At 40.8% G+C, this 15558-nt stretch overlaps 1 protein-coding gene across 5 annotated transcripts in view; it reads left to right on the top strand.

Annotated features, from left to right (window-relative positions):
• The window catches only part of LOC116631775 (phospholipid-transporting ATPase IB), a 590846-nt gene that overhangs the window by 286137 nt on the left and 289151 nt on the right, over nucleotides 1-15558 (top strand). For all 5 annotated transcript variants that reach the window (XM_032403315.1, XM_032403320.1, XM_032403319.1 and 2 more), the window contains exon 25: nucleotides 5756-5928. In XM_032403315.1, coding sequence (XP_032259206.1) covers nucleotides 5756-5928 — 173 coding nt within the window. The remainder of the gene's footprint in view (nucleotides 1-5755; nucleotides 5929-15558) is intronic.

The following is a 15558-nucleotide window of genomic DNA, read 5'->3' as shown; positions in this document are numbered from 1 at the left end:
ACACTTAAAATGGCTCAACTTTATTGTATGTTAACTATAACTCAAGACAATGAACAAAAACATAACTCTGTAGTCTTTTATGTTAATGAGAATTCAGTAACTTGGCAATCTGAGAAGATAAACAATTTTTTTATCAGAAATAGAAACAATTTGTGGGAGGTGGAGACAGCCAGTGTAGAGAGTGCCTGATGGGGGTGGCAGTAAAAGGTGACCTGAAGGTACCAAACAAGTACGTGGCTGCTTGGTGGCAAGAGGCCAGATTATCTCTTAAGAATGTTTGCTCCATGCCTGTGAGATAGCATCCCATCTCCCTTGAAATTATTAGTATCACAGGAAATCCTTGAAACATTACACATTTAACAGATTCCTCTTTCTAATGAACTTAAGTTTAGAGATATTCATAGATTAGAACAAAGCAACGTCTAGAGCAGCCCCTACAGCTGCCAGTAGGGGCCATGAGGAATTACCTTGTTTTCAGCCTTCACCTTTATTTGCCTATAATGGGTTTGCCGGATTTGTGCTTTGTCTTTAGCTTTACAAACTTTTGTGTCCATTAGAGTTTATAAGTGCAAAAGTATTGAGAGTGTTAATGCTGTCAGGAAACAGGTGTGATTGTATTGGAAAGGAAAATGATAGTACAAAAATCAAGTGGCCGGAATAAGGAGAATGCCGCCATGGCTGGTCTGGGAGGCTGGGCAGTGGGAATGACAGGAATGATAGAACGCAGTGGTGAGAGAAGGCGCATCTGACGGTTGGTAAGGGACAAGAAAAATAGATGGCTGGCTGGAATGGAAGGACAGCAAAACCATTTTGAACCCATGGTCTAGAGGATGGGCATTATGGTTAGATACTTATTAGCTCAAGGTTAATTCAGGAGAAGGGAGTTTGCTCCTGAAGGCGAAGTAAGATTTGGCTGAATTGCCACTCATGAAACTTGAACCGTCCAGCTTTCAGCATCATCAGCTCTGAGCCCGTTGGAATTTGCAGAACATCAAAGTGGGGTCTGAGGCAGCTGCTGCTAGCTCAGTGTCTAAGAAATTCCTTATGACACTGCCAAGCTTGTGGAGGGAGAGGGTCACCTGCCTTGACAGATTTCAGTGTTGCTGGAATGGTTTCATTTTGAGGAAAGATTCCTGCTACCTGCAAATTGGTAGACAGGCATCCAGATTCTAGAAATCTTCATCTTTCCCAGTTTATTAAATCCAGAGTAACTCACAGTAGAACCATCTTGCGGATCCCATCTGCACGTAAGTTGAGCAGGTTGAACTTCAACTGTACTTCAGGCGAACCTCTGATCTGTGAGCCGACAGACAGCCATTTTCCGAGCTCAAGGGTGGCACTGTCTATGGTGTTTACATGATTTTGTTTAAAAAGCTGGGAATGCAAAGGCAAGTGCTGAGTTTGCTGGTAAGAAATGCAGGGTTCCCAGTACAGCACAAGCAAGGGAGAGGAGAGTGATTGGCGTGCCTACGCGAACAGTCTGTAGTTGCACTTGCTCACTTTGGCTGTAAATCACGCGTGTTTTTAATTGTGAAGGAAAATAAAATTGTAGAACACATATGAAAACCTGGAAATAGATTTTTTTTTATATTAATGCCTAATAGGCAAATTCTAATGAAGTAGTTTGGAATGTTCTGTATCTTTCTGGGAATGAAACTCCTGGTACCAACTCCCTATGCCCCTCATAATAGCTAAGTCCATTGTAACTTTCAGTAATTGGTTTTTTATTAAAATAAGAGACTGCAGTATAAATTTTAGCGACTAGGCTAAATAGGCATTAACAGGCCCTGGGATCCAACCACAATTTGTAACATCGTTCCATTGGGAAAATAGATTCTAAGTGCCCAATAACTAACTTACAAATAGACTTTTGAATCATAGTCCATTTGAGAATAAGGAACTGTTTGTGATAGTAATACCTTCGATTGGCTTGCTTGAGAACTGCACAGAAGGGACCTATATTCTGCCACACATGTGCAGTGAACCCAGCTAGTCTGGGTTTGATCAAAGATTATTGCTGAGTGGGCACTGGAAGCTGAGGAATTAAAACCAAAGTAGAGGCTGGAGACAAGTCAAGGGTGGAGTTAGGAGGATGCATCTGGAGAGGTTTTAGTGGTAAGGAAGGTGTTCAGTCTCACAGGCAAATGTGTGATTCTGCACAGATGAAGTGAGAGAACAGGATGGTTCAGGTAGGAACGGAGGTGAGAAGTAGAGAACATCGCAAGCAAAAGGAGTAAGATACAAAGAAAAGAAGGATCAACCAGAAAATAGACTCATAACTATAGAGAACGAACTGAGGGCTGCTGGAGGGGAAGTGGGGGGGTGGGGGAAATGGGTGATGGGGATTAAGGAGGGCATGTGATGAGCACCGGCTGTTGTATGGAAGTGATGAATCACCCAGTTCTACGCCTGAAGTTAATATTACACTGTATGTTAACTAACTGGAATTTAAATAAAAACTTGAAAAAAAAAAAAAAGGAAAGGAAAATGTAATGCAAAATGTACCAGGAAGGCAGAATGGCCCACATAGTAACAGTAATGTTTGGTGCTCTCTCTATAACCGGAGAGCATGGCTGCCATGTTTCTAACAGTCTGCAGTTCAGCACAGCCTCGGGGGCATCATTCACTCCCATGGGCATCTCCTGCTCCAGGACGCCGGGTGCTGCCCTCCCATCCCGTCCGTGTACCAGCAGCCTTCTCTTCCATGTTCGGTACTACGCATGTATCTGTCGTGCAGTTACTACATTTTATTAGACAATAAGCATGAGAGCAGTTGTTGCGTGCTCAGTCTGTGTGCCCTCACATTGTCTTGGTCACAAGCCATGCCTTTTCATCTCTATATCCATTATGCCAAGAGTAGTAGTGCTGCATCACCAGTGGGCTCCAGGAGTTGTCTTTGTCTTTGCTCAGTCCGCTATACCAAAAATACCATAGACTGGGTGGCTTCCACAACACAAGTCCATTCCTCGTGGTTCTGAAGGCTGGGAAGTCTAAGATCAAGGTGCCCGCAGATCCATCGTCTGACAATGGCCCTCTTCCTGGTTTATGGACTGGCTGCCTTCATGCTGTGTCCTCCTGTGGCTGAAGGGGCAGAGTGGGGTGGGGCGGGGAGAGAGAAAGGGAGAGAAGGAAGAAACTCTCTTGTAGCTTCTTGTTAAGGGCACTAATCTCATTGTGAGTGCTTCCCCCCTGTGACCTAATGACCTCCCAAAGGCCCCCACCTTCAAATACCATCACACTGGGGATTAGGGTTTCAATGTCTGAATTTTCAGGGGATACAAACATTCCGTCCATAGCACTTTGTGTGGTTCAACCTGAAAACATTTCAACTTAGTATCATCCGTGTTCCCCAGGCCACTGCAGGCTGTGGCCTAGGAGGCCCTCAGGAAGAGGGGCCACGTGGGTGACTGTGTGTCCCTGCCTGTCGCTATTGAAACTCCAGCTCCCTTTCAGGTCCTTCCCTACACAGTTAATGGATTGACTGATTGTGGGGGGAAGGGGAAGATTGTACATGTATGTCTCAGTAACCACCTTTCTGCCATTCACAGTCCCACTGCTGGGCACCCTCCCTGCTCATGGCCCAGAGCCTCACGCACCGATAGGTGGTCAGCTGCCAGCACTCGGGCTGAGGAAGAAGGGTCCAGTCTGTCTTCCTGAGTGGGCCAGAAATACTCCCACGTAGAGAAAGTACCCTTTATAATACTACTGCCGCTGCGTATCTTCATTTGTACGTGCCCCCTTACAAAAACGCCACAGACAGGGGTCTCCTTATCTCAGGGATTTGTATTCTTCAACTTTTTCCTCCATAAGTCCATGGGGAGGGGGTGGCAATGGGAGTAAAGGGCACTGGGCTAGACCGTGCCTCCATGACAGTATTGGCATGTTGGCCACGGACCAGATCTGCAGAGCTTGCCTCATCCCTTTGAGTAAAATATTTCCCAGGAGGTTTTTCTGTCCACCACGCATCGACCCCTGGCAAGCACACTCCTCGGAATTGCCCAGACTTGTCTGAGCTCCCCGGTGAGCGCACCCAGGCTGCCACACCGGGATTTCCCTGAGTGGGTGGGAGTTTTTCTACCCAGATTCTAAAGGGCAGGCTGTTTGCACAGATAGGGTAAACATAGATGTTTTGTTTGAGATTCAGAATTATGCAACTAATGAAGAGTGAAAAGGTATGAAGTTTCCTTTATTTTTACTAAAAGTCAACTGTTATTCTTAGGACACTCTTCTATCAATTATGGTTCTGTTATTACCTTGACAAAGAAGGCATTGTCAGTGATGGCATTTATTCACCGCCTGAAGCAGTACCACTGTGTATTTTCCTGGATGTAGGAAATTCTTAGTGCATAAACAGTAACCAGAGGAAGAATGGGCTTCATTGAGTGCTTATTATGTGCCAAGCCCAGTGCTAAGCAGGTGGCACCAATTAGCTCATTTGTTTGTAACAAAAGTGCTATGAGGTTACCTATTCTTAGCTCTGTTTTACACTAAAGAATTGCTGTTTAAAGAGGCTAAGTAACTTGCCCAGGGTCACAGAGGTAATAAGTAGAGAGTTGGGACCAGACCCTGAGCCATCTGAGCACAGAACGGGGCTCTAGACCACAGTTATGCCTCAAATACATCTTTCTGATAAGTGTCGTCTCAAGTCTCTTGTCAAGAATGAAAAGGGAGCAGTAAGACAATAGAACTTGTGCTGCCCTTTGTGATGGTAGCTGATCCTCAGTTTAACTAGAGGTAGAAAGATTCCTGTCCATTCGACATATTTCTTTAAGATGGTAATTTATGTTATCGGGTGGATAAATTATATGTAAATGTAGTTTAATAGCCAAAGGACAGTTGTCCAGACAGATAATTTCAGCAGACTTTTGTGCTCCCCTCATTAACTTAAACCATATTTTTTATTATGAGCTAAAAATTTCATTCTTATATTTGAACCAGATATCCTAGTCATAGTCATAAATTCAACTGGGAAGTCAGACATACTTTTTTTTTTTAAATCTAAAGAAAGATGCTGTGCTTTAATTGCATCTGATTAAGACATCACACCCAGGCACTTATTTCGGCTGGTAGTGATGTCTTAAAAAGTACTGTTTTAAAATGTTTAATTTGATTAGATATTTTCTGTAACATGAAAAAATGACCAGTTTGTGTCTTCTTCTAAAATGACCCATGGGGAGAAATTTTAATTTGAAGATTTCAGCTGAGGATAGAAATTAATCTTTTGTGTATATCCCCTAATACCTTTTGGAGGCTTTAAAGATTATCTGTGCAAACTGAGAAATGTTTGCCATTTAAGTTTTAGCAACTTTATCTTTTGAAAAAAACCCCAAAAATACAACATCACACTTTCGTTTATATGGAGTTTCCTATTCTAGAGGCACCAAGAATAATATATATGTAGTATAAAGGAGGAGGGAGAAAAATAGTCATAAGAACCTTAATAATTAAAGTTCCAATGGAGAAGAATTTGGATGCTCTGGTTCAGCCTAGACTGCAACCAGAGTAGGTTACTGTAAATATCAAATGTAAATATCATTAAAGGGGATGTTTTCACCCATAAAACAGACCTAGCAGGCAGTTCAATGGAATTTTAATGTACATGTATATATACTCACATCAAATTAAACTCTGTATGTTTTACATTAGAATGGGCATGTCCTCACTTTAAGGAACTTTTGATTTTTTTCTTAAGTTCTGTTTTTGATATATTGAACACATAAATACATAACACACCCCCCCCCCAATCTTGTTTCAGGCAACAAGGGCAGCCATTACGCAGCACTGCACTGACCTTGGGAATCTGTTGGGCAAGGAGAACGACGTGGCCCTCATCATCGATGGCCACACCCTGAAGTATGCGCTCTCCTTTGAAGTCAGGAGAAGCTTCCTGGATTTGGCGCTCTCCTGTAAAGCGGTCATATGCTGCAGGTAGGCATGCGCAGGCTGTGTGTGGTTCACAGTCCAACGTGGCTATCTCCTGTGCTTTTATTAAAAAAGACAATGCATAGAAATTATAGGGGTAAAGTTTCACTTAAAAAACAAGCAAAACAAAAATACTAGTTTAACTGTCCATTCACAGATTTGGGGGAAAACAGTTAGTGGTTTTTACAGTTTTGTTTATTGTCTTCTGAGAAGATAAAAGAAGAGCCAGAGCCTCTCTCCTGGGAGATTAACTAGAATAAGTTAGAAGAGCCCTATGTACATGGGTCCTTGGTTCTGGATATTTGAGCTCAACTTCTAAGACCTGTGGGATATATAGTGGATATTTCTATTCAGTCAGTAAGGAGCTTTGGTTGGGTCCATGCTATACCAATTTTTGTGTTAGGATCTAACCAGATAGCTTTGTTCTTTTTTTGTTTGTTTGTTTTTAATTCCAGCTACTTAACATACAATGTTATATTAGTTTCAGGTGAAGGACTCTGTTGTTTTTTTCATGAAATCTGGCAAGGTTTTTGAGGGTGGGCATTGCTGCATTCCACTGACTACTGGCCATGTGAGGTCCAGTTCTGATAGAGATTTGAGAGTCAGAATGATAAAGAAAATAAGCTACTAGAAAGATGAGCAGCACCACCATGATTGTGCAGCAAACAACTTGAAAGGTGAGAGGAGAGCTTCCCTTTTCTGAAAACACTGTGCGTAGGCAGTACCTGGTACATGGTAAAGGCATAATCCATATCATTGGATTAATAATCTCATTTATGCTTGCTCTTATATTTTATGGTTACACAGTTTTTGTACATTGTTTTCTTGGGTATTTTGTCAGAAGTCAGTTATCAGGATGCTTTTAAATTCCTCACTGCATTAATCCTTTAAGAATCCCAGTTGGGGATTCGATCATGGTCGTCACATTGACAAGATGGTCTTGCTGTTTCTGCCTTACTAAAAGTCCCTAGTGAGATCATCTGCCAGTCCTCTCTACCCAGACCTCTCATGTTTGGGACGGCCAGTAAGTCTGGGAGAAAGCTATTAGGAAAATCTCTCCCTTGTCTCCCCAACCTTGCTCCCCACTCCCAGTGGTTCTTATCTGAGACCAAAGAGTTTGTTGCCATTCCCCCATGAATACACCTCCCTACTCAGAACCCTGAACTGTCTTCACATGATGATAGTTCTCTCTCATTTTATCCTGCTCTTTTGATCCCTTTCCGTAATTTGGAACAGGTCATCAAAGGCCAAGGAGAACTGGGGTGGCGGCTGGTGGAGGCTCCATGGTAGAAGAGAATGTAGCTGTTGTGCTGTGGTTGTAGGATGTTCAAGGACCTCGGGGTGGTGGGGGAGGAAAAATTCAAATGTGTCTGAAACAATGAATGAGAACTTGGTGTTACCTCTAAGTCAGGAAACTTGGTGTAGCTGAAAGGCACCTGACATAGTGAGGAATGACCAGAGCATTTGGAAATGAAAGGCCATGCTTCCTGGTTTTATGATGATCTCCCATCATTTCTTTTTTTTTAAACAACTTTATTGAGATATAATTCACATATCATACAATTCACCCATTTAGAGTGTATAGTTCAATGGCTTTTAGTATATTCAGAGAGTTTTGTAACCATCACCACAACCAATTTTAGAATATTTTAATCACCCCCAAAAGAAACCCTATTATCTATTATTAATCAATCCCCATCTTCCTTTACCCTCCCCTAACTTCCCTCAATACTAAACAGCCACAATTCTGCTTTCTTATCTGTACAGATTTACCTATTAGGGACATTTCATATGAATGCAGTTATATAAGATGTGGTCTTTTTCTGATTTCTTTCACTCAGCATAATGTTTTCAAGGTTCATCCATGTTGTGGAATATATCAGTACCTCATTCCTTTTCCCAGCTGAATAATATTCCAATGGTATGGATATACCATTGCTAGTCATCCATCTTGGTTAGCATTTGGATTGTTTATACTTTTCGACCATTATGAGTAATGCTGCTATGAGGATTCATGTACAAATTTTTGTATGGACATCTGTTTTCATTTCTTTTGGGTGTATACCAAGGAGTAGAAATGCTGGGTCAGCTGGTAATTCTATGTTTAATGTCTTGAAGAACTGTCAGACTGGTTTCCAAAGTGGCTACACCCTTTTATATTCCCACCAGCAGTTTGTGAGTGTTCTAGCTTGTCCGCATCCATCCATTGATTATTATCTTTTTCATTGTTTAGCCTAGTGGTTGTAAAGTGGTATCTCATAGTTTTGATTGCATTTCCCTGATGGTTAATGATGTTGAGCATCCTTTCATGTGCTTATTGGCCTTTTATATATATTCGTTTTTTAAAAAAGATTTTATTTATTTACTTGAGAAAGAGCGCGCGCGCGAGAGAGAGTGCGAGAGCGCACAGAGGGAGAGGGAGAAGCAGACTCCCCACTGAGCAAGGAGCCCGACTTAGGGCTCCCTCCCAGAACCCTGAGATCATGACCTGAGCTGAAGGCAGATGCTTAACTGACTGAGCCACCCAGGTGCCCCCATTTGTATATATTCTTTGGAGAAATGCCTGTTCAAGTCCATTTTTAAATTGGATTGTTTGTCTTTTTATTATTGAATTGTAAGTGTTCTTTATGTATGCTGGATACAAGTATCTTATCAGAAATATGGTTTACAAATATTTTCTCCCATTCTATTGGCTGTCTTTTCATCTTCTTGAAAGTATTGTTGACAGCACAAAAGATTTTAATTTTGATGAAGTCCAATGTATCTGTTTATTCTTTCATCCTGTGCTTTGGTGTCCTATCCAGTGGTTCCCTTTTTTAAGTAGCTGATACTATGCTTTCTTTCCTGGGTTCCATTTGGGTAGTTTAGCTCAGAGACATGCAAATGGCAATAAGGGGAGGAGTTGTGGTGAAATGCTCTTTTCTCGTGATTTCCTCTTTGTGTCTGTGTTATAACGCTGCTGAGTAGGTCCCTGATTTCTGTGAGGTCCTCAGCACTCGAGGTTGTGGGCCAGGGCCAGGGCCAGAAGTCATGGTAAAGGAGTCCCTTTCCCTGCCAACTGTGAGTTGGTCAAGAGGCCATCAACCTGACTTGTTGGTGAACAGAAACAAGCAACAAGAAACAACATGGAAAAGTCTGGTAAACTGTAAATCAAAGCAAACGTGCTCTCACTTCATGGGTTTTTCAAAGGGAAATCCAAACGAGTCCGTTTGGATTCTCCGGGGAGATCAGGAATGCCTTCAAGGCTTTACAGGAACATGTTCTTTGCTTGCCAGGTGCTTGATACTAAAGAAAAACATCTTTTTCCCCTTCTTTCTTTGGCTGCTTTCAGAGGGCTTTGTGTGTCACATAAAGCTGTACACTCAAAGGCTTCCCAGGAAGGAGTTCAAACTGGAATTGGCCCAGAAAGAGGAAATTTCAAATTAAATACTGTTACTGTCTACAGAATAGAAGCACTAATTGAAAAAAGGAATCTAGGATAGTTTACTACTTTACCGCTCCAGGAGACATTTCTTGGCTGGTCTCACACTCAAGATTTAAAAAAAAAAAATCAACACATACCTTTTTTTCTTTTTTTAATAAAAGCACTCATGTACTTCAGATGTTGCTTACTACTCATTGAGAATTTAAACCTAAGTTAAATTTAATGTGACTTCAAACATAAGGTTGACCTTAATTCTCACTTTTCATCTTTAAAATGCAATCATTGTAAAGTTTACCCTTTTCTCTAATAATAGAAGAAAATAATTTCTTTTGGAAAATGACTTAAGTGAAATCATGAAGCTCTGTTGGCCATCAATATTGATTCAGAGACTGGTGAATGTTTTATAAAAACTGAAAAATACTTTCAAGCTAAAACAATGTTTTAGGCAGAAAATGGGGGAAATAATGTAAGAATTTGTTAAGTATTTTGCTGACGTTAGACTCAAACAATTTAGCTAATTATATATTATTATACCCAAATATTTTCCATGTAGTTAAAATCCTAGAAAGGTCATAAAAGGTCAGCAAAACAGGTACAGGTCTGTACTCTACTTGGCTTACTGCTGGAGCTGCCAGGGACAGCGCCACATTATTTGTTGAGGTATAAACTGATTGACCTAATAACATTTTTGTGGTAGGCTTGATATCTGTCCTGTGTGTTCCTGGGTGTCATGGAATAGTGAATAAGAGTGTGTATTACAGTACTCCCCTCTTTTCTACTTTGCGTCTCATGTGGGCCTCAACTCCTTGAAAGCAGGGCTTCAGTGAAGCTAGCACATCTCCAGACTCCATTGACCTCCATCTTACCACATGCGACAGATTCTCAATTTCTTTCTTGATTCCTCCTCAGCAGCTGATGTCAGTGGCTCCCCCCACTGGATTCTCATCTATTTCTGTGACACTTCTTTTTCCTCCTACATATGTATCTTCCTTATGGGATCTTTTCAACAACCTTTGAAATATATTTCCAAGGTTTTGCCTTTGGCCTTATCATATTCCCACCCATATCTTCTCCCTGGTGCATTCCATTTATCTCCATGGCTTCATTCACCTTCTGCATTAGTGATTCTCAACTCTAGGTTTACACTGAATCATCTAGAGAACTTAAACAATTTGCTTTCTTCAAAAATTTAAATATGGGATTGTCATATGACCCAGCAATCCCACTGCTAGGTGTATAACCCACAGAATTAAAAACGGGTAATCAAACAAATACTTGCATGTTCATGTTCATAGCAGCACTATTCACAACAGCAAAAAGGCAGAAACAACCCAAGTGTCCATTAATGGATGAATGGATAAACAAAGTGTGGTATATCCATACAGTGGGATATTATTTGGACACAAAGAGGAAAAAGCACAGACACACATGCTACAATATGGATGGATGAAGCTCAGACACGTAGTGAAAGAAGCTGTCACAAAAGATCACATATTAAATTATTCCATTCATAAAATAATCAGAATAAGTAAATCCATACAGACAGAAGGCAGATTAGTGGTTTCCAGGGGCTAAGGGAGGAGGAATGGGGAGTGACTGTTTAATGGGTACAGGGTTTCTTTCTGGGATGATGGAAATGATTTGGAAGTAGATAAAGATGGTGGTTGCACAACATTGTGAATATACTAGATGCCACTGAGCTGATACACTTTAAAATGGCTAGTTTTATGTGATGTGGGGAGCCTGCTTCTCCCTCTCCCTCTGCCACTCCCCCTGCTTGTGCTCTCTCTTTCTCTCAAATAAATAAATGAAAAAGAATTTTTAAAGATTTTATTTATTTTTGTGAGAGAGAGAGTGAGTATGAGTTGGGGGCAGAGGCAGAGGGAGAAGCAGACTCCCCGCTGAGCAAGGAGCCTGATGCTGATGCGGGACTTAATCCTGACATGACCTGAGCTGAAGACAGACGCTTAACTGACTGAGCCACCCAGGTATCCCATAAATAAAATCTTAAAAACAAAAAACAAAAAACAAGTGAGTAAAAGAGTTCATTCATGTAAATGAAATGTTTGTTGAATGAACAAAACGAAAGGTTGAATGAAAGCTTCATTCATTTGAATGAAATCTTTGTGGAAAGAAACAAAAAAACCCTCTGATTCCCAGGACAATTAAATGAGCCACAGATCTGTAGCCCCACCTACATCTGAGACTTTTTCACACTGACATTCTTTTGACACCTTAAATTCAAAATGTATAAACTGAATTAGTCACAGTGCCCTCATCTGAGCACCCCCTCCTTCCTTCTGGTCTTCTCCATTCGTTTACTGTCTCAGATGATGGTACCATGGGCCACACAGCTGCCAGGGCCTGTTGGTAGCGTGATAGGCATGATTTTGTATTTAAGGAGCCTATAAGAGACTAAATCATATGAGTAAATTATTACATTGAGTCAGAAATTGCACTCTCTTAATTTGTTGATCCTTGGTAAATATTGTCTTTGTTTTTATAAATGAAGAAACAAAGGCCTCAGTAAAATTACATTGTCTCACCTAGTAATCAGTTTATCCTAGATAGGAGCAGTACCCGGCTGCGGCAGCTAATCTATAGTCACGTGTTTATTACTGTTAGTACTTGAGTTTTATATGAAGTTTTTGCTTTTAAATTATTTTCAAACTGTAGATTTTGGTTAAACCTGTTTAGCATCTAGGATCTGCCTTTCTCTAAGAATTCATGTAGAAAATGTGTAAACCATTTTTTATATGTTCAAGAAGGGGTCCTCTGTTCTCTCTTCCCTGTGTCCTTGGAACTACCATCTTTCATGTTTTCTCATTTTTCCTTTTTCTTTGAAGTTCTTTAGTTTTGTCAAAATGGAGATAAATTTTATAGGCACAGACTTGGGATGGCGGGGGCTGGAGGGGGCTGTCTTTGACCTCCTGAGAACATTCAGATATTTTAAAAGTTAACGTGTATTGTCAGGAAAAGAGTCATCAAAGAATCATCAGGGTTCCCCTTGTGAGGAAGTTGGTTGAGGGCCCTGCCACAGTTCCCTGCAAACACAGGTGATGCTCATTGTCTCCAGTGCCGCCATATTAGCAGACATGATTTATGGCTGTTTGTCTCTGGGCAGGAGATGGAATGGGAGGAAAACACCACAGCAGGGATTTCCACTGGATGTGCAAATGAAGGGTTTCAGAAGACATCATTTATTTTCTTGGATGTGTTTTGACTTCTGTCTTTTAGGGCAGATTCAAAGATAAACATGTATGAACCTACTGTAATATCATAGAAATACAGTCAAGTGAAGAAAACAGAATGGACACAATGAATGTTTCTAAAAACTTTTTGGGTTTATTTTTCTAACTTTAAGAGTGATTTATATGTCTTGTAGAAAAAATTAGAAAATTCAGATAAGCAAGAAGAAAGAAAACAGAATTCACAATCCCACCAACTAGAGTTCATGACTTAACAATTGGTATTTAAATCTAGATCTCTTTCAGTTAAAATACTTTTTATTGGAAATGGGTTAGCTTATTCACAATATGTGAAATGAAAAAGGGTATAAACCTTTAAAGAGGTTATAGGGGAGCCTGGGTAGTTAAGCCAGTTAAGCATCTGACTCTTGATTTCGGCTCAGAACATGATCTTAGGGCTAGGGTCATGGGATCAAGCCCCACATCAGGCTCCATGCTCAGCAGGGAATCTGCTTGAGATTCTCTCTCTCCCTCTGCCATCCCCTCCACTCAAGCTCACGCTCTTGCTCACTCTCTCTCAAATAAATAAATCTTTTTTTTTTTTTAAGATTTTATTTATTTATTTGACAGAGAGAGACACAGCGAGAGAGGAAACATAAGCAGGGGGAGTGGGAGAGGGAGAAGCAGGCTTCCCGCGGAGCAGGGAGCCCGATGCGGAGCTTGATCCCAGGACCCTGGGATCATGACCTGAGCCGAAGGCAGATGCTTAACAACTGAGCCACCCAGGTGCCCCTCAAATAAATAAATCTTGAAAAAAAAGGTTATAAAGGTTTAGTTTCTATGTCAAATAGCAATATAAAATGTTTTTAAAAAGCTTGCTAGTATTCTGTTATTTAAAAACACAATGATTAATCTATTCCTAGTTGTTGGATATTTGGGTTAACAGGTTATTTTTTTACTATTATAAGTATCACTGTAAAAAATGAAGGGGGGGAATCGAAGGGGGAGATGAACCATGAGAGACTATGGACTCTGAGAAACAAACTGAGGGTTCTAGAGGGGGGTGGGGAGATGGGCTAGCCCGGTGATGGGTATTGGGGAGGGCATGTATTGCATGGAGCACTGGGTGTTATCCACAAACAATGAATCATGGAACACTACATCAAAAACTAATGATGTAATGTATGGTGATTAACATAACATAATAAATTAAAAAATAAATAAATATCACTGTAATAAGATTTTTATAGCTAAATCTTTGCAAAGACATTTGATGATTTCCATACAATAATGATGGATTCAAGAGCAAGCCACGTAGAAATTGGCAGAAGTGTTTGTACCCTTTACCTAAGAATGTGAAGTTACTTGATTTGGAGTGAGAGAGCTGTGGTCAGTAGCTCACTCCCTGCAGGGACAAATGTGTTCTCCTCCATCTAGTCAGCAAAGTCTGGGGTTTATTATCCTCACTAAGAAGGGGGAGCAGTTAAGAGATTACTTTGTGACAGGATACATATAGGAGTAGAATCTGAAAAGAAATCAGCACAGCATTTTTATACACTGACGGTATATCATTTCCATAGCTTGCTCACTCCTATACTCATTCTCTGGACTCTCTTAAGCTGGTGACTCACTTAGCCTGCATCCAAAAACCTGTACATCAGTCTTTTTTTTTTTTTTTTTGACTTTTTTTAAAAACTTTTTTTATTGTTCTGTTAATCACCATACATTACATCATTAGTTTTTGATGTAGTGTTCCATGATTCATTGTTTGTGCATAACACCCAGTGCTCCATGCAGAACGTGCCCTATTTAATACCCATCACCAGGCTAACCCATCTTCCCACCCCCGTCCCCTCTAGAACCCTCAGTTTGTTTTTCAGAGTCCATCATCTCTCATGGTTCATCTCCCCCTCCGATTTCCCCCCCTCATTCTTCCCCTCCTACTATCTTCTTCTTTTTTTTTTCTTGACTAATATTGCATTATTTGTTTCAGAGGTACAGATCTGTGATTTAACAGTCTTGCACAATTCACAGCGCTCACCATAGCACATACCCTCCGCAATGTCTATCACCCAGCCACCCCATCCCCCCCACCCCACCCCCCTCCCCAACAACCCTCAGTTTTTTTCCTGAGATTAAGAATTCCTCATATCATTGAGGTCATATGATACATGTCTTTCTCTGATTGACTTATTTCGCTCAGCATAATACCCTCCAGTTCCATCCATGTCGTTGCAAATGGCAAGATCTCATTCCTTTTGATGGCTGCATAATATTCCATATACCACATCTTCTTTATCCATTCATCTGTTGATGGACATCTTGGCTCTTTCCACAGTTTGGCTATTGTGGACATTGCTGTTATAAACATCGGGGTGCATGTACCCCTTCGGATCCCTACATTTGTATCTTTGGGGTAAATACCCAGTAGTGCAATTGCTGGGTCGTATGGTAGCTCTATTTTCAACTTTTTGAGGAACCTCCATACTGTTTTCCAGAGTGGCTGCACCAGCTTGCATTCCCACCAACAGTGTAGGAGGGGTCCCCTTTCTCCACATCCCCGCCAACATCTGTTGTTTCCTGACTTGTTAATTTTAGCCATTCTGACTGGTGTGAGGTGGTATCTCATTGAGGTCAAAAACCTGTACATCAGTCTTACCTTCAGACAACTTAGGGTAGAAAAGAACTGGCTCTTCTAATTTGTTCTCCTCTCCAGCTTAGCTTTTTACATTAATGAGGGATGATGGATAATAAGAAATCTTAGAACATTATACATTTTGTGTGTGGTATCTTTCAGCCTGTGAACCACACACAAGAATGATATCAAAACATAGTTCAGACACACTAATTAGAATTGTACCACCAATTGTGTTTTGGTTGGCCTCTGCATTGGTAAGGGGTCCAATCATACGCTTGCAAAAATAAAACTGTAGTTTCTTTCATGATATGATTTCTCCGCATCATACATGTGTAGTTATAAGTCAGCTTCCTCTGTTGATGTTTTATTCCAGAGAACGTTATTAA

This window comes from Phoca vitulina, unplaced genomic scaffold (assembly GCF_004348235.1).
Source record: "Phoca vitulina isolate PV1807 unplaced genomic scaffold, GSC_HSeal_1.0 scaffold5, whole genome shotgun sequence".
Classification (NCBI taxonomy): Eukaryota; Metazoa; Chordata; class Mammalia; order Carnivora; family Phocidae; genus Phoca; species Phoca vitulina.
Note: the sequence above shows the minus strand (reverse complement) of the source record. Positions and strands in the feature narration are given on the sequence as shown.